Source organism: Phaethon lepturus, unplaced genomic scaffold (genome assembly GCF_000687285.1).
Source record: "Phaethon lepturus isolate BGI_N335 unplaced genomic scaffold, ASM68728v1 scaffold18135, whole genome shotgun sequence".
Taxonomy (NCBI): Eukaryota; Metazoa; Chordata; class Aves; order Phaethontiformes; family Phaethontidae; genus Phaethon; species Phaethon lepturus.
The window spans coordinates 20,871-40,689 of record NW_010542848.1 but is presented as its reverse complement, the minus strand read 5'-3'; the positions used below and the strand labels follow the sequence as shown (position 1 = coordinate 40,689).

At 42.0% G+C, this 19,819-nt stretch overlaps 1 protein-coding gene across 1 annotated transcript in view; it reads left to right on the top strand.

Moving 5' to 3' along the window:
• Positions 1–19,819, top strand: part of OXSR1 (oxidative stress responsive 1) — a gene marked incomplete at its 5' end in the record, with an annotated part of 49,117 nt that overhangs the window by 18,227 nt on the left and 11,071 nt on the right. Inside the window, 6 exons of the mRNA XM_010288177.1 lie at positions 6,128–6,237; positions 9,763–9,864; positions 12,516–12,649; positions 14,734–14,782; positions 17,105–17,170; positions 17,412–17,534. Coding sequence (XP_010286479.1) covers positions 6,128–6,237; positions 9,763–9,864; positions 12,516–12,649; positions 14,734–14,782; positions 17,105–17,170; positions 17,412–17,534 — 584 coding nt within the window. The remainder of the gene's footprint in view (positions 1–6,127; positions 6,238–9,762; positions 9,865–12,515; positions 12,650–14,733; positions 14,783–17,104; positions 17,171–17,411; positions 17,535–19,819) is intronic.

Below are 19,819 nucleotides of genomic sequence, written 5' to 3'. Positions count from 1 at the left end.
GCGCTGGGAGCTGAGGTGGGCGCAGGTAAAGCGACGGAGGAGAAATCTGTGAACTCGGGGGCATTTGCTGGAAGTAGGAATTCTAAAAATTCCTCTAATGGCCTGCACAAACACCCAGCTTCAAACTCCTACCCAAGTCCTGGGACTTGGGATTTTTAACTATGTAGCTCCTTTTGCTTTCAAAATGTGCATCCAGTGAACCAAGGCGTAAAATTGCCTTTAACAGATCCAGCTGACCAGTGAGACCTAAACTGAGGCTGTTTGCTTCTACCTTAACTTTTTTTTTCCCCCGTCCCCCTGAGGGTACTGGCTTGGACTTGTGGCTTGGCACCAAGTTTTTGGAGCCTGTTACAATTCAGAGAGTACCGCTTTCTCAGTTTGAAGTGTTTTCCTGCACATTGAATTAATCTATCTTCTGGAGAGAGCAGGACTTTTTCCCAGATACCATTGTTCTGGGCTGTGCTGACGGTGGTTGCAATGTAAATTGAGATAGCTGTGCTCTTTTGTGTTCCAGCCTCTCCATGGTAATTATTGTATTTTTTTTTTTCTATCAGAGCATAAAACCTCTTTGCCCTGGCTTTTACTGGCTCCCTGGAGTCTAAGAGCTGCACGGGTAAAAACACTTTTTTTCAACATAAACTGCATTGCAACAATATTGGTGCCATAATCCCGGAGACTTCTCACAGTAGGCAAGGCTTAATATTCTTCTGTTTATTTAACTGTGTGGACCCTATAAATTATTGTGAAATGAAGTGAGAGTCTTTATAGACTTTTTAGGGATGGGAGAGGTTGAGGGAAGCTCTCCCAGGGTGCACGAGACTTGCTTGGTACAAACTGTGCTCCAACCATGGCACGATACTGGCATCCTACTGAGACTGGGTGCAGACTAAATCTTTTTTTCCCCGATTTTATCCACTGGGATATTAAATAATGTTATCACCCACCCCTCTCGGATTGAATGTGAAGAAGCGAGGGTCTACTGAAGGCCGAAAGGTGCGCATACCTCCATGCGTGGGATTTTTCTGTTGTAGGGTCAATAACACGGTATCTTTGGGTTCTAAAACCAGCGGGGATGGTGAACGCATACTCCAAGAGGTGCTCGGCGTGCCCGCCGCGTCCCGGGCAGGCCATGTTGCCAAGTGGTTGAAGTAAATTGAGCTTTCACGAAGTCGTTCAGGACTTGCTAATTGATACTGGGCAAATTGCCTAACCCCTCTCTCTTTATCTATTTATAAAATGGGGATAGTTAAGGCCAGGCAAACTTGTGTAACTGAATTTGTGTAACTTTCCACAAATCCATGCCAGCTTGTCACCGGCTCGCTGTGTTCCTGACTGCTCTTAATTCATTGTACTAAAATAGCGCTCTACATAAACATCGAGCTATGATGCAGGCAGTGTCATTCTCCCACTTTCCCGTAGGAAACTCTAACTTTGGGAGATAAAATTGCTTTAACAAGGGGCAAGGCACAAATCTAACTGGGGAGAGGAGAGCAGATTGCAGGGCTGACCCCGACAGCTCAGACACCTCTGAGCCTCTCCCCCCTTTCGAAAAAGGGCAAACCTGGTTTTTCTGTGTGGTTGGTGGAGAGTTTTGGTGGCTCTCCTGCAGCAGCATGATGTGAGGTAACTTACTCTTTGTGTCACTTGCAATATCTGCGTTTCCTTGAAGAGATGTTGCGCTATTTGGCTGTTGAAAGCACTCGCGGACTTCTCCGAGGGCGGTGGCTTCACCCAGCCTGGGCTTTGTCATCCTTAAGTTACTTTGTGCACTGTTAGCGTGTCTTCTTGGCAAAGGGATTTCGTACATCTTTTATGTGCATTGATGTTACTGCAAAAAGGCTTGACTGGTGAGGCAATAAAGCTGCCGTTCTGCATGTGAATTGATTAGGAATATATGTGACTGTAGAGTTCTACATTTCCAAATGAGAATTTGGGAGAGTGAGCATGTATTAATCGATCCAACACCACTATATAATCATGTAGTCTTTAAAAGGAAGGAAGTTTTTGATTCTTGTTCTTCACTAATTTTCCTTTTCTCTGGTGTCTTACCACCCCGCTGTGTTCTCAGCACAAAATTGCTCTTTACCACTGCCTGCCTTGTCTTCCTGCCAGGCTTTATTCATCTTCAGTGCTCTAAAAGCTCTAAGGTTTGCAGAAAAACACTAAGCACAACTGCAGGTATTTTCTGATGGTGAACAGCTGAACAAGGAGGAAGATGACTAGTGAAAAAAACACTTTGTGCTGTCTTCTGAAATACTTTTATTTTTGCTTGAGGAGGGATAATATCCTGGCTACCCAAGTTTAAAAACAACTCCGAGTGTTTTGAAGTCAAGATTGGTTTATTCTGTTGTTCTGCCCCCACTGAAGTTGGGAGCTGCTTTAGGGTCTGATCCAAACCCACCAAACTATGTGGGACCCCCTCTGATGTCAGTAGTTTCTGGTCCTGGCTCCTAGTTAGTGCACGGTCGTCTTTCCCTTGTACCTACCTACCTCCAGTAGCAGGTACTTAGGCTTTTTAGGATTGAGGTAATGTTACAATATGAGATGACGACGGAGAGGTGATTTTTAACAGCTGACTTCTAGATTTGTATAAAACAATCTAATTTATGATACTGTAGGAACGTACCTTTTTGACATACACAGCAGCAACGGTGCCCGTTGTGATGTGGTCCTGCCACAGCGTTCTTGAGTTGGTGAGTTGTTTAGACTGGGTCTTTGTTTCTGCAACACAGAATAGTAAGAGGAGATTTTCCTTTCAGCTTTTGCATTTCCTGAGTGGCCAGAATAGTCTTCAAGTTTGACAGCTTGGATACCTTAATAGCAGGAATTGTTGCTTAATACCATGTTTTTTCAAACACCAGTCTGCAACTTCGTTGCCACTGTAGAGTGTTTTGAAGGGTATGTGGTTTGCAACACATGATGTCGCTACTGAAAATGATGAAATTGGCCATATTTTTCGCAGAGCCTGCACCAGAAGAATTGTCATTTCCATTCTGGATTGGTTTTGTTGTGGTATGAGAGTCTGGAGATTTTTGTTTTTTTTAAAAGGAGTCTTTGGTTTATATCGCAGAGACAGGTCCAGCAGATGAATCTTTTCTATCCTGCTTCAGAAAACTGATGATAAAAAAAATGAGCCTACCGCTTGCATCCAGACATCCTGGAGACTGTTACTTGCTAGCAGACTGCTAGAAGTCTGCAATTTTTGGGCTCCTTTAGAATATTTGACAGTCGTCGGATTCCCAGCAGTGGTGGTTACTGGTATTGCAAGCCAGGTCCAAACACTGCTAATTCCTGCCTGTTTCTGGCGATGCAGTCCTTTCCAGTTGTCACCGTAGTGAGCCAATATAAAGTACAAGCTGCCAAAGAAGACTACAAATGTGAACACTTCTGAACTATCATACCTCTTGAATTTCACGACTTTCCCCATTTTCTAGAGTTAAATTCATTTGTAATAGCCTAGTTCTGTTTAGCCTTTCTGAGGGTAGTTAACAGTGGCAGAGAGAATGAGATGCAGATCGTACCAACTGCTCAGAAGTAAGAATTGAACCCTAACTTGTGGTTAGGATTTTATTTTGGTGCTTTACAGATATTTCCTGAGAGCAGGCACATTCTTATCTTAATAGCTGGGACTTGGATAAAGTTAGTAAGATGACATTTGAGAAAACTGCTTCAAAGTCATTCCTTACAGCAGAGTATCACAGGCTGGTTGTGCCTGTTTTAGCCCACTGGAAATGAGGGAAATTGATTGGGAAAACATTGAATAAATCAACCACGTAACACAATACAATTTAATTCCATTTAAGCTTTCTGCTGACTTCAGATGGCAGATGTAGGGGCACAGTTTCCAACTGGAATTTATAAACCCACGTTTGATGTGAAATGTGGTGAACGTTGTGTGTGCTGTGTAAAGGACTTGTGTTTTTATTGCTGGAATGCTTTTGCTTTGAATGGCATTTCCTTTACCCTCAAAATGACTGCATGGAAACTTGAGGTAAGATAATATACACAAATTCAAATACAGCACATCACAATACTATGCTGATGGCACTTGGACAAGTTTCTATTAGTACTATCTTATTTAAAGGAACTTCTAATTGCTCTTGTGTTTAGAACAATGGATCTTGTGAGACTTCCCGTAATGAGCAGTAAATTGCAAGTAATTTTACTCAGAACGATTTAGGAAGCTCGTTCAGTTTTCTGAGAAAAGCAAGGGTGGTGGAGGCACAAATAGAAGATCTCAAAGCAAAATCGCTGTTGCAAAAAGTGGGTTACCAGAAAAATACAGATTGCAGTGCAGACGGGGATAGTGGTCCATCTAGATGTGCTAAAACTTCAAGGTTAGCAGGAAGACAAGGTGCCTCTGGGAACAGGGAAGAAAGCAAGACAATGCATCTGGAAGAAGCTGAACCCTAATGATAGGCATTTCCTAGTGCTCATTTTAACCCTGTGATTTCTATGCAACTTTCTTTAATGTCAACTTTCAGTTATCCCTGTCCAGTATTTTAGTGAGCACTAAGTTGCTGTCCTTGGAAGCCTCTAACTTAAGTGAGCTGGAAGCTTTCAGCATCTTATTCTTCTGAGTGATAATTTCAGTGGTGTTTCTCAAATATTGAAAGACTGGTGAGAAGAGGCTCATTGCGCTGCTGGCGTGATGCAGAGGGAAGCTTGGCACTGTCCTCATGTGGATGCCGTTGCTTGCAAATTGTAAAGAAGGATCTTTTCCTGCAGTTGATTCCTCACTTAGGATAATATCCCTAAGCCATGGAGTAACTCTGTGGCTCCTCTGAGTAAGACTTTTGCATTTACAGTTAACTATGTCAGCTGAGTTTCAAGAATTTTCAAACCAGTTTTGGGCAGTAATGTTCTCTTTATGTGAAATAACCCTTGAATTTCAGAGACTTGTCCTCTGAGCCTGTCATCAATCTCAAAAAATGGCATTCAAGATTTTGTTTGCTTGTACTTTAATTTACTTGTATTTAAAAAAAGGGGTGTATGTGTGTGGATAAAATTGACTTATGGAGGATGACCCATTGCAGTTCTATAATTCTGCAATATGTAAGCAGTGTAGTTTGCTAATTAGGAAGAAATACTTACGCAGTTTTGTGTTTACAGTTTCCCTGTCACCTGATACATTTTATTTTTTTCTCCAAGGAAAGTCTGCCATCCTCTCTTGACTGACTTAGTTGCCAAATCCTTTGTAATACTGTTCTCTGAACAAACATACCGTACCCCATTGCTGTCCCTGCACACTCCAATTCACAGATCCTGTTTTTCCATGTCCTTCTTGGTTGCATAAAACATGAGCGTTACCTTTGAAAGCATAGTTTCCCTCTAGAAGAATGATTTATTTCAAGCAATACGATTACCAGCGAGTGCAGGATGCATCCTTGAGCATCCTTCAGCTTGTGGCAGATGTTTCAAGTGAGGGTGACGCTGTCTGTGAATACCTGCCTGCAAGGCGTCCTCGGGGATGGTCGGGCTGGTAGCAGCACGTGCTGCTTGATCCCATAACGCTGCTGTGCCGTTGGGAACCGGTCCAAGTTCCTGTTAAAGCACTGAGCCTCTCGACGACGGAAGGTTATCAAGCACAGTATATTCTGGTAATAAAACATCCAGAGTAAGGGGCTGATACCTCCAGCTGCAGGATGCAGTTAAGGGCAGTTAAATGTTAGAAAGTCTAGTCACTTTTTGTGTACCTGACTTCATTGCTGCAAATATTAATAGGATGCTCACTGAAGTTCAGTTATCACTTGTTATGTATGTATACAAATGTAAATAAAGCACTGGCTGTCGGAGGCAGGTTTGTACAGTAGCAGGTCTGCTGGGGGAGCGCGGGCGTGCTGTAACGTGACCAGTGGGCCGTAATGGAAAGTGGAATTTTCCTCTCTGCCGGCCAGCGCTGAAAGCCCTGCTGTCCCCAGTAATTGAATGGTGGACTACAGACCGTTCCTGTACCAGCACTCTTCGCTAACTGTTGATCATTCTTTGTTTATTAGGAAACTCCTCATGCGTAACTGTATGGTCCAGTACTTAATAGATGGCTGGGAATAGGAGGGGAGAGAGGGGACAACCCTTCACTTTGCTGGGAATGTGTTCTTAATAAAATCTGGTTTTCTTTTCTTTTCAGACTTCGGTGTTAGCGCATTTCTGGCCACTGGTGGTGACATTACCAGAAATAAAGTCAGGAAAACCTTTGTGGGCACACCTTGCTGGATGGCACCAGAAGTTATGGAACAGGTGAATTTTTTTTCCTAGTGTCCTCTTAGCTGATCTGCACCTGGAATTCCCTGTTGTCAGTAATGGCCATATTTACTTCAAACTAAGATTGTAATTTGGCATCCTGTAAGGTTTTCTTAAAACCACGGGAGTTTCTTAGATTTGTCTATTGCAGCCAGGCTACTACTAAGGAATATTAAGTGTCCGGTAGATTTTTGCCCTGTTTCTTCTCTTCAGGCTCCTATCTAAGGTGAGGATGAGACAGCTCTCAGCTGTTGCATAAAGAAGATTAACTTGCCCCTCCCTTTTGCCTACATAGGAGGTAGACTATAAATAGTTTCACACATGGTAAATATGCACATATGTAGCCTGGTAACATGCTCTTCTGCATTTGCAAGTATGAGAATTTGGGGTAGCTAATTGCAACGTGTCGGAGTGGGGAGTTATTACAGTAAAATAACATGCAGTTGACTTCATTCAGGTTTTTAGTTTCTCTTGTCTTGTGAGTATCCAGGCTGTAAATGCTGAGGAATGCTTGCCTCTCCCCCTTCCTCCTCTGCTCTTTTGGCTAGCTAAAAGATGTCATACTACTTTCGCTGAGCAGAGATATGTCACTCTGTCTTCCGCTACTTCTAGACTAAGCTGTAGAAACTTTGTCCGTATGACTTCTGACCAAGGCCACCTGGAAACTTTGTTTAATGTAAAATACTGTTCCCCATTTCTGAGCAAGGTCCACAAAATTATGCCACAGTCGTGACAGGGCATTTGCAGTAGCTATTGCATTTATGCTCAGTGCCATAAGCATTCTGAAAATTATCCCTCATCCCCTTAAAAACAGTGTGACAGAGGGCTGGACTTGAGGTTTGATTTTTGACAGGTGTGCCAAGCAGAAATACAACTAACTGTGAATATATTTTGGCTTTTGTTTTTTTCCTTCCAAAAATCGTTTAAACGAAAATATTTTGGGAAAACATTGTTTTATTAAAGTAAACCCACCTTGTTACTTTTCTCCTTGCTCTTCACAATAAAATATTTTGAAGCTTAGGAGGAATTTTAAGACTCCCCCCATATATATATATTTCTAAAATGAAATGCATTTAAAACAGTGGTAGAACTTTAATGCATTTTTTCCTATATCTGAAACTTCTTGAGGGATTGAGATAATTTTGGAGTAGCTTGTATATGCTGTTGATGAAAGGCTTTTTCACTGTTTGGCCTTTTCGGTGGCTCCCCGTGGTGGCACCGAGGGGCCGGTGCATTACAGCACTCCTGCAACCTCCTCTGAGTACAAGTCTAATACCGGAGAGTACGAGACACTCCCTAAGTCAGGAGCCATCTTTGCAAACTTGCTTCTGAACTGCTTCACCGCCACATACTTCTGGATTTTTTTTATCACGTTGATTTCAAAATAAGTAGAGTATTCAGTGTTTCGAAAACCAGAGCAGAGTTGTCTCTTGCTTTTCTGTCCTTTGTGTCCTCTCCGGGCGCACAGGGCACAGCAGGACCTAACAGTGCTGCTCCAGGCTCATTGCGCTTGGGGTGGCTGTGATCTGCAGGACAACAGGGAAAAAAAGATCTTAAGGAGGGTGCAAAAAAGGGGAAATGAAGGTTTAGTGACAAAAGCGGTGGGCGGGAGGCGTGGGTGGTGGTGTCTTGATGCAACAGGTACGTTTCCGAAGGAGGCAGATATTTGAGGGAGTGCAATACTTCCCTGAGGGCTGTGCACATCCAGTTTGTTCCAAATCTTAGATGGTAGGGAGGTATTTTGGGTGCTGCTGTGAAATCCTTCAATGTCCATTTATATCATCTTGCTGTCTTCCAGCAGGTGTCACTCTGAGCCGCTATATCCAACCCGGGAAAAAGGACGAAGGGGTTGCTGTAGGTTAGCCTTCGATATGTAGATATTATCAACCCAATTCTATCTGGTTTACTTCAGCATCATTAAGTTCCTTTAGCATGTTGATACATGATAGCCTGACATTGTCTCTTTAATGTACATTCACTTGACAGATTTATGGGGAAAAAAAAAGTTGATGAGAAAAATAAATGTTGTTGATATCAACTAACTGCAGGGTAGGTGACTAGCATGTATTGGACAGATGTCAAGATGAACTGCTGTAGACAGTTTTGAACTTCATAGCTTTCGTTTGCAAGCAGGATTATAGGATATAATTTAAAAACCAAAACAAACAAAAAAACCACTAAACAGTTCAAATCCTGCTGGGGAATGGGGAGTTCTACAATGCATAGGTGTGCTGCAAGACCAACTGAGAGATAAAGCTAAGAAATGTCCCAAAGTTATTCTCAAAACCTAAAAATAGTGCAAGGGGGAAAAAAACCCCCCACCCTATAGCATATTTCTTCTTGCACTGTGTTCTTTTAAATTATACTAGGTATCTGTGCTTGTTTAATTAAATGACTTAATCTCTTCATAATCATGGCATCCATAAACAGAGGCACTTCAAGAAACCTTTCAGATCTTTAAGGCTCATGAAAATGATGCCTACAGAGTTGAAGAAATTAGTGCAAGGTATAAAATCCTGTTGCTATAATAAATTTCAGTTGAATTGTAGTATTATGTGAAAAATACTGCAAGAGGGTTTTTTGTTTGTTTGCCAAAATTCAAGATCATCTTAAAGGTAGTTTGGGGTATGTTTTTGTTTTAACACAAGGAGTGTCTTTCTAAAGCTTGTTAGGTTGGCTGAACACAATATCCCTATTAGCTTTGCTCTCATTCAATATTCATTTTTCCATAGTCTAGTGAGAAGAAATACAAACCATTCTAAGCAGCCAAAATGCTTTGATTTTTTTGTAGCTGCTCTTGAAGTTAGTACATAATGTCTCTCCCCTGCAGTAGAGAAAGCAAGTGCCAAAATATTACCTAATGATAATGAGGAAGTAACTGCTTTGGCATATGAAGTATTTTTTCCTGTGCACGAGGGGAAGTAAATGCTATAAATTTTCGTGAACAAGTCTGTGTTTAATGTCAAGTGCAGAAGCTACTGTTAATTAGTGGAGGGAAATATTAGTCTGCAGACAGGAACGAGGGGCTTTTAACCGAGCTGGTATGTACTGAAGTTTCAGGATTGAGCATGTTTGCAGTCAGATTGATTAAGCGGTTGACTAAAAGTGTAGTGAGGCATATGTCCCAAGGGGATAACAGTCCATCTATTAACTATGAGAGTTTCATTATACTGTTTAATGACTCTGTCTCTTTGTGTAGAAGTCGGAGCCTGGGTTAACTTAGTGTCCTTTTATGTTCTACACATGGAGGGGTTTATGGCAGAGCAGTCCTAGTTGCACAGTCCACAACCATAATTTTCATCAGACTATGACTTCTAAAACACCTCCTCAAAGGTATAAGGAGATGGGAGGAGAGGAGGGAGGAAAGTGTTCTTTCCATCTCTTTAACACTATAGTGCTGGTCTTTCCAAGTGCGAGGGGGAAAGGAAGGAAAGGGTGAAAGGACGTATCATAAGCCAAAGAAAGGGTTTGTAATGTAGGATAGCAGGAGGCACATGCTAACATCCTCTAATATTTTTTCAGGTCAGAGGATACGATTTCAAGGCAGACATCTGGAGCTTTGGGATCACTGCGATTGAACTGGCTACAGGGGCAGCTCCTTACCATAAATACCCGCCGATGAAGGTGAGCAGGGCTCCAGATACTTGTGCAAAGGGTCAGTGTGTTCTGTGGGTGCTTCCGAGAATTTGGCCAGCATGCTTCATTGAAGAGTTTTGTCCTCTCAGCTTACACTTATGGATCATGATGTTCTTGGATTTCTCTGAAGTCACCGTTTAAAAATATGTCACTTAATCAGCATTGTCTGAAACTGCACAGTTCTTATTTAGACTCTGAGTCTCCCAGGGTCACCATTCTTGAGGAAAGTGCTCTGTGTTTTAATCCTGGAGCCTTTGAAGGCAGCAGATGTGTTTAGGGCTATAAATAATATTCAGAATACGTTATCTGGCATCCAGTGACATTAAGATGGCAAGCCATTTCTTCTCCTGCACTGCTAATCTGTCTTGATACTTCTTAGAAATCCTGTTACCAGTTATCCAGAAGAGTGTCTTACCTTGTTTAACACCAACACAGTGTTGTCAGTCACTGAACCAGTGGAAAATACCACATCAGTATGAAATTCTGTGGTATCGGCAGCATTAATATTTTATTGAGATAGAGGAAATGTTCTTGTTTAAACACTGACACTTCAAAAATCTTTTTAAAATATCTTCAACTTGAGATCACCTTATAGTTTGGCTAACTTTCCCTATTGCCTGACTCTTAAACCAGGAGCTACTTCCAACATGCTGCTCTTTCAGGGAGTCTACATTTTAAAGTTAACAGCGTTGACCCCAACAGTTGAGGTCTGAAGCATCCTGCCATTCTGCTGGGCTTTGAGATCATCTTCCTTAGTCCCTTTGTGAGCTCTGATGGGGCCCTGTCTCAGTCATGAAACTTTGAGCCTTTTTGGCCCACCCTCTCTCTGAAGGCCACTTTGCGTTTACTCCTGTGATGCATGCTCCCTCAGATCAAACAGGAGGGGGTGGAGAGCCCTTTCACTAACTCCATAGTTTGCGGTTAGACTAGTTACATGGGATATGAGGCCTATGGGTGCCAAGTCCCTCAATTTTATGTATACCATGGGGCGAGCTTTCCTTTTCTGACCCTTTTATCTGGTGGAGTGCCATGCAAGTTGGCTGTCACCTCTTTAGGACCTGGGTGCATCCACTCCCACCCTGCAATTACAATAGCATTTGGGAATCTAGTAGCTCCAAACTCATTAGAATAGGCAAATCCATGTATCGTTTTAAGTGCCAGGACTCTGCACTGATTTAACTCCTGTAGAGCAGAATTAAATTTTAAGATTTGTGTCATCCCTGCACAGGGACTGTTGAGTAGCCAAGTGGTTTAGAAATGCCATTTGTACCCTATCAGTACCCTATCAAGTTTGTACCCTATCAGTGGCTGCGGCAGAGCAGCGAGGAGTTGAGGGAAATGTGTTGCTGATTTTAGGTTGCTGTTTTCATTGATACTTCCTTCTGTGTTGTGATTATTGGTAGCATTTTGCAGTCACTTCTGCAAGCGGTATTTCTGCTTATTGTGTTTTGAATGCATGGGTTGTAGCTTTGAATACAAAGATCGCCCATTCAATATTGTCTGTTGTCATATGGTAGGTAGAATTATGACTCCCCAATTCTATTAGGTATGAGTTCTAGTCATGCAGCCTGCAAGAGGACTTCTGTGTTTTATTTTTTAGTGTAATTGTATTTCACTGCAGATTAATTTTGTTATGCAGCAAAATGACCCATGTATTAAGTGACCCTCTGAGGAGAGCGGGGGAAAAAAGCAGGGAATTCTGTCATGGACTGTATAACCTCAGCTAGACTGATGGGCTCTTGCTGCCCTAAGCAATATAGCTGTTGAAAGCTATTCAAATGTGCTATGTGCTGCTTCCTTTTCTAAAAATAGACGCATCTGTGTGTAGGTGACAAGTGAAAATGGAAATGAGCAATTTTCTTCCTTTCCTTCAGAATATCTGAGTGATGTGAAAGAAATAATCAGTTTGGCTTGATGGGTGCTTGTGTGAGAAATGTCTTCACCTGCTGTTGCATTGGTACATGGAATTGAATCCTCTTATTTATGTTGCCATTCTGCTTTTGCATTAATTTGATTTCTAGCTAAGAAATACCTGCAGGGAGATCTAAACAGAGCCTTTTGAATTAAATGCCTTACACAACTGCTCATCTTAAATGAGGAAGCTGCTATGCTTATGCCTTTAATCACACCAAAGAGCCCTGAAAGCACATCCCAACCTTGTGTTTGGCCCTCAGACTGCACTGTGGGCCAGGAGATGTGATGGAAAACAGTAGCATAAATTGGGTATAAATCACCCTGGCTTCCCAAGGAAATGAGGTGGGGGTCGCTCGCTCTAGATCTTGTTCTATGAGTCTTGAACCTCTCAGCTGACAGAATTTGCAGAGGTGTAAAGGTTTTGAAAATAACTGTTTCTATCAAGTTAGTGACTGTGGGAAGCAGAGGGAAAGGGAGAGAACCCTGTAATTGCCTTGAGGAAAAGGTAGGTGAGTTTTTGCTGTCTGGTGAATGCGAGGAGACAGTCTATATTGTAGGAAACTTCACTCTCAGCTCAGGCTACCCTCAGGGAGCTGTTGTAATGAAACAGTCCTTGTTGACTCAGATGCCTGATGAAAATGCTTCTCTAAAATACAGTGTTCCCGAGATCTGTCTCTAACAACAGCCAAGAAAAACCTCGTTGCCGATAGACATAATTCTTTCAGGTTTTAATGCTGACGCTACAAAATGATCCTCCATCTTTGGAAACTGGTGTGCAAGATAAGGAGATGCTGAAGAAGTATGGGAAATCATTTAGGAAGATGATTTCATCGTGCCTACAAAAAGACCCTGAAAAAAGGTAAGAACGAGTAATACCAAAATAAATTTTAAAAACTCCTAAACAAACCCACAAAACTCATTGTATTCCATATTTTTTTAAAGCTGGTATGCTCTCTGCCCCTCCAGCCTTTCAGTCACAATGAACACAGCAGTCTTGCTGTGTGGCAGCAAATTCTCTTGGCTGTCCTTATTTTTAAGGATCAATGTCTGGCATTGTGCCTGGCCAGGGCACGTATCTTCCATTTGAGTTAATGAGAGTGCATCCCAGTCCACTGTGTGTGTCGTGCTGTTCTCCCCCTTGCCACCTCCAGCAGGTGACTGCAGTTCATGTTTTGTTCCCAGTGAAAACTGCTCTGTGTTTATAAATCAGAAATTACCTGTTGGGCAATATGTGTTTACTTGCAAAGCTTCGTAAATAAACTTTTTAAAAAATTTGCCAGTGCAAAGAAGGCTTTCAGTGTAGTTTTGACTTGCTTAATTACAAGTAATATTTGGCTGGGGGAGGGACAATCAGGAAAAACACTGGCAAATTTTACCAACGTGTTTTTGTCAATACAGATTGCTCAAGTGACCCGATGACACTTTTAGTCTTCCTTGTAACAGTAGCTTGATTACTCAGTGATGTTAGAAATGCTGCCAAGGGGGTGGTGCATATGTTGTGGCTCCCAGCATGGCGTGGTATCGTTATGTTATGGCATCTTCAAAGCTGCACGAGGGTCTGGCTGTCTACGGCACTTTTAAAACCCACAGCCTGTCCCATAGGATAGCTCGGATGTATTTCTGTGGAGGACAGTCATAGCATTTTCCAGTCTGTGATGCTGTTTAAAGGAGTGTTCATCCTGCATTCAAAATAGCATTCCTTACAAATGCAAAAGTGAAGAAACAAACATTCCCACAGATTGGTTTTTCTACCTCTTAGTTTTCTTTTTTTTTCTCAGTAAGCAAACTAATTCTGGAAAGGAAAAAGTGCCTTCATAAAATAATAATAATGAAGACATTTTTCAGTTCCCTCTTGTGACAGGTCCAGGAACAAAGGCTTCTCATGCATTGTGAGATGGGATCTCTCTTCTAACAAGCTTGACACTTGAAATGCTTAATGAGTCCAGTGGAGTGCTTGATAAATGCTGATAGCAGGGTTTTTTTCCCCAGCATGATGGTTTTTTCTCCTTTCTAAAGCATATCCTATCTCTGCAGGTTAGAACGTGTGCTGATCAGAATTAAACATAACCACTTTGAGTCCTGGCACACCCCTTCTCTCTGCTCAAGCACCGCTAACCGCCACTGTCGTCATCCTGACGATGGGAGCAGGAGGCTGGCCCGTATAGGGCAGCTAGCAGAATCAGATGTGCTTGTGCATATTGTATGGCTTCTCAAAGAGGAGAATTCAGTGCAATTGCTTTTTCTTTATTTTTGGGGCTTCCTTGCTATAGGTGAATAATTTTTGTTACAGTAGTCTGAGGTGAAATAAACCCCGTGTTGAACGGCCTTTGGAAGTCACTAATTAAACTCTGTCGCTATTTAAGCACAGTTTGCAGTGTGGTAAATGCTGTAAGCTGGTACTTTCTCATGTAGCCCCGAGTCTTTAGAAAGCTCCTTCTAAACTGATCAGGGGATGGCTTTTACTTTCCAGTATTTATTCTAAAGTCTAACTTAAAGCAGAAAATAGTTTGTACTTGTTCCTTTTCAACTGGAAAAATGTTGATCATTTTGTGTTTAATAGAACTGATTACATGTGTGTAATTAGTTCTGTCTCTGAAATAGCTCTGTCACTGCACATGGTGAGTACTGCACTCCTGCTGTAGGTGATGATAATTCCAATTTTGAAATCTCCGAGACTCAGGTCAAAATTGGAGCAACTTCTCTCCTCCTGACCCCCAAGTTATTCACTGCTTTTGAACACAACAGGCTTTCATCAGAATACACTGAGTGTTTAAAAGACTGCTGGTGTAAAATGTACTTGAAGTACATTGACTGATTTTTAGGGGAACTGTGCAGGAGAAGCCGATGCCCTTATGAGATGCCATGTTACCACAAGCTGCAGCAACCGTTGTGTCGAAAGGGAGCATTTATAATTGTCTTTTCTACATCTGTTTTTGTTGACAGACCGACAGCAGCAGAACTGTTAAGACACAAATTTTTCACAAAAGCAAAGGTAAGAAAACACTTCCTAAACTGATCCGTGCAGAGGCTGTGGAGAAGACTTTTCAGAAGTATGATAGGTGTGGTGACAGCTTTATTGGCACGAGTGTGGGCTGCTTCACTTAGGGCCAGCATAGCTGAGTGAGTTGAATGGGTCATTGTGAACGAACAGAATGAAAACCCTCTTCTGTACCTCCTTGTGTATGCTGCTATTAAGAGAAATTGTCTAGAAATTCATGAGCATTTAAATGTCTCTCAGTGGCTTTGGGGTTTTTTCTTCTCTTGTAATGGTGCCATTCTGGCTGCGTATCCAACCGTAAAGGTCTCTGTGGCAGTAAATGTAACTTACATTTTCGTAAACTCTATAATCAGTCTGTATGCAAATCAGTGAATGAGGTCCATTGTGCGGAAGGCCCTAAAACTCTTTCATCCTGTGTTTCCGTATGGAAAGTGAAGACCCTGTGATACAAAATGGTAGGAAATTCCCATTTCTAGCCTTGAAGTGAACTTGCTGGTGAGCATTTATGTAATTACTGCCAGGAGAACAGTGCATATGCAACATGGAAGGTCTGCTTGAGGGATACAGGCAGAAATAATACAAGGGAGAATTTATACGTCTGTGGGAATGAGGAAATGTTTTCTGTTTGCTTATTTTTTCTGTGGCATGTCTGTGATCAAAATACATGGGTTTTATAGCAGAACACAGATTAAACTGTCAAAAAGATATGATACATGGGACAGCACAGCAGCATCACCAATTAATCAAAGTAGTTTTCAGCTCCTAGATTAAGATGCTTAAATGGAAATGGCCACATCTAGGTATTTGTGCAGGAGCTGGATGCCCTATTAAAGTTGAGAGAAATCTAACAAGTGCAACCAAGGAAGTCTAGAGAGTGATCCAGTTTATGAAATGTATGCGTTCGCTTTGGGGCAAGTTTAATTGATGTCTGGGCTCTTCACAGTATTAACTAGGTTTTAGTTGTCCATGATGGGATTTTAGGCAACTGAATAGTCTGCATCTGTATACTGGATACACACTTGGTGTCCAAAGTGACAAGATAGTTTACACATTGCTGACCTTTCTCCGTTCGGTTATGCGAGTTCTGGTTTATGTTATACTTCATTGTGTGTAAAATCTCCTTCATGCTTTCATTAAGCTTCTGCAGAGTAACATATTAGCATATGTGGTGATAGAAAATTAACATTATTGGAAGTGAGGCAATACTTAAACCGGCACCCAAAGTGAAAATGTGTGCCAGTTAACACTCGGTGTTAAATTATGTTCATACATCAGCCACTGCCAAACTGACAGGTGTAACTTGAGGACAGAAGAGTCCAACTTCTGTGCGTCTATATTGAACCATATATATAAATACATTCTATGTTATGTAAAAGTGTGTTTTGATAATGTTGAGAGCCACTTACTAGGAAGTGACAGCGTGTGTCTTGAGGCTGTCCGTCCTAGGTGCAAGAAACCATCATGGGGGAGTTTGGGGAGCACTGCAGGGGCAGAGATGGCAGGGCTATCCGTCCTCACTCGTGTGGTGTGAAGTACCCAGCCAGATCCCAGTGCTAATGCCAGGGTGCTTGCCTGCCCTGCTTCCCCTGCAGCCAGCCAGCAGCTTGGCTCTGCAGTCAAGCGCTTGGAAAATTGTACGCTCAGGATCCTTCATGCTAGCCGGTCTGGAGCAGCTTGCTGAAGAGGAAATTTTAATGCAGTAAAGCATCACAGCAGTTTCTCGGTATTTAGTGTGTTGTGATCACCATACTTACTTGCTGTCTAAACATCATGTGCTGTACATTTTTTTTTTTTCATCTACTCTAACTCCAGTTGCCCTAATTCCTGGGTCTCATTACTCCAGAATATAGAGGTTCCTGCATCCCAGCCTGCCTGACATCTGGGGTTTGCCTTCGACAGTTGGACAGGCATAAATTTAGGGGCAAGATATAGCCAAGGGGCTGGATCCAGGTGCTGTAGTATCTGCGAATGGAAGAATGCCAAATGTCTCGGCAGGGTATCAGGTGCTGCGATATAATAAGTATAAAAGCATGTTCCCCAGTAAATCAGACAGAATAGTATACAACTCCTCGGTTGTTAATTCCCTATCACTTTACATAGGGGAAGTGCAACAGTGAACTTAAAAGGTATTTGGGATGAAACATCATATACTTTAGTCCAGAGGAAGAAAGTGGTGAAATACTTGTGGGGGAATGGGGATAAAACATCTAAAATGCTTTCTGCTAGAAATAGCTTAACAGTTTCTTTATCAGAGACACTGAAGGAATCAACGGGGATTTTCAGCAATGCAAATGTTTTGTATTTTTTGTTTTGCAGAATAAAGAATTTTTACAAGAGAAGATGTTGCAGAGAGCACCAACAATCACTGAAAGATCCAAAAAGGTACTGAAAACCTCCTGAGCTCTTGCTGTTACAGTTGTACTTTTTTTTATGCTTGTGTTAACATTTTTAATGAGCATTATTGTAGCACGGTGTTTTCTAGGTACAGTGCTAGACACTTCAATAAAATACTTAAGTGCACTGGCAGACAGTACAAGCTGCAGATGCTCTTGTGCTATTTCTCCGAAGAAAGATCAACTGTGGAAACTCTCTGCTTGACATATCAGTTCTCTGTGCTGAGCAGGTCCGGAGAGTCCCAGGTTCCAGCGGACGTCTTCATAAGACTGAAGATGGTGGCTGGGAATGGAGTGATGATGAACTAGATGAAGAAAGTGAGGAAGGCAGAGCAGCAATTTCACAGCTCAGGGTGGGTCCTCAAACTCCAATAGCTCTACTGTCTCTGTTTTGTTTTCTAACTGTGGTACGTCTAAATATCCCTGGGAAGCATGTTGTCTTGTTTTAAGTGTGACACATAGTAAGTGTATCAAAGTAAGTAAGTATAATCCCTCCCCTTGAGTCTGTAGCCAAACCAGAGAAAGCAGACTGAAGGCTGAAGAAATTGTATTGATATCTTTTCTGTCATCATTCTGGGGCACAGCTGGTCTCATTCAGGGATGCTGAGCATAATTGGGAACATGAATTCAGATGGTCTGCTTCCAGCTCAGCATACTAATTCACTTGAGCTAGGATATTCTCTTTGTTTTTAAGGGTGATGGCTGTTTGAGATGCTTTCTTCTGGAAGCATCGGGAGAGGTTTTGTCCTACTGCCCTCTCCAGGATGGAGCTGAAATCAATAGGGCCTGTGCTTATGGCTGGTAATTGAAGCACATGGGGCCTGGTTCTGTCCCCTTGGTTACACTGAAATTGGTTAATCCCAGTAGAAAATGTTACGGCATCCCTGAAGTCAGGAGGAGTGATTAGTCTAGCACTTGAAAATCCTCCAAAAAACACCATGTCCCCCTCTCCTAACATACACAACCCCCTCCCAAACCAAGGCTAACACAGGGGAGTAACGAATAGTAATCAACTAAAAGATTACAATGAATTTCCAGATTGTCTTCCTCCTGGTAGTCAACAGTGTGGATTTTGACTATAATGGCTGGCCTGTTCCCTTTTCACTACAGCAGGTAGCTTGAAGTGGGCTCTGCATTTTAATCATTCTGTAATTGAATTAGTGAGACCGTGCAGGATTTTAGAGGAAGCTTTTCAATATGAAAGGAAAAAAAAAGCAATATTGGTTTGAAGCATTTATCCCTTTATAACTTTAACTTTTCTCATTTCTCTTTCTTTGTTTTTTTCTTCTACTGGTGTTCTGTATAGACACTTAAATATTAAATGCAAGATTTTGCATCTCATTGGCATCCTTTGAAATGCTTGGGGTTTTGAAGGCTGCTATTGATATGGTAATCCCATACTTTGTGGCAACACCTATTGTGTCCTTTTAAAGAGTTTACTATATCCAGCTTTGTATTAGGCGGTCAAGGAGGATCTCCTGGTACCAGGTGGATACTACTGAAATTCGTGATCCTTTATAAGTTGAAATCTTCTAAATTCCTTTTGTAGATCAAAATATAATCAAACTTTAGGAGGGAATATTGTGAAAGGGCCTAACTCTATTTGAGAGATTACTTAGAACTTGTTCTATCATGTCTCTAAGCTCAGGATACTATGACTTATTTGAACAGTACGTACTTGTTTCATTCCTCTTATGCAGAAAAGAGCAGACTGACACACGTTTACAAGCTCCTTTTCAAGCCTCTTTTTTTTTTTTTCTTTTCTTGGAGCTTTGGCATATTTCCTTATGCTGCTGTCTGTTCTGATCGCTCTAATTTGGGCTGTGCTTGGCCTGCTAGGTCCCCCGTTCAAGAAAGCTTTAGGATGGGTGTTGGAGCAGTAAGTCTCAATTCAGTTACCTAAACGTATTTTGCCATTTTGGAGGCACCCCGTGTAGATACAATGCAGAACTTTGGGAGACCTGTAACTTTCTGGAGGTCAGGAAGGGCACCATGGCATCTTTAACCCTCCATACATGTCTGCTTAGGTGCTTGAATCCTGCCCTGGGTGTCCTTCCTGTGCGTGGCTTTTGAGCCATTTTCTTCTGCCCGGAGATGACAGGATAGGAACGCCTGTGCACCTCTCGCATTTGATCCCTTTTTGAGCAATCTTAAGACTTGTATTTAAACTGCCAGTTGTTTGCACAAATACGGTGTTGTTATTGAGGACTATTGTTAATCCTGTGTTTTGTCCGTATTTCCATATTTACACAAGGTGTAAATTCCACCTGCCTGTAATCCCTCTGCGATTTTAACTATGTTGTAAGATAGAATAACTTATGTTAACTACGTGCCACCTTCTATTCCTGCTCATGGCAGAGGGGTTAGACTAGACGGATCTTTAAAGGTCCTTTCGAACCCAAACCATTCTGTGATTCTGGCTGTACCTGCGTTTTATTGCTGTCAGCCTTAAAGTAAAAGAATGGCTTGCAGATTGACTTAATTTGCTAAAATATTTCAGCATTATCCTGCATATATAAGCTGGATGTTGGTTGATGAGAAGCTCAACGCGACCTGGCAATGTGCGCTCGCAGCCCAGAAGGCCAGCCATGTCTTGGGCTGCCCCCAAAGCCGCGTGGCCAGCAGGGCGAGGGAGGGG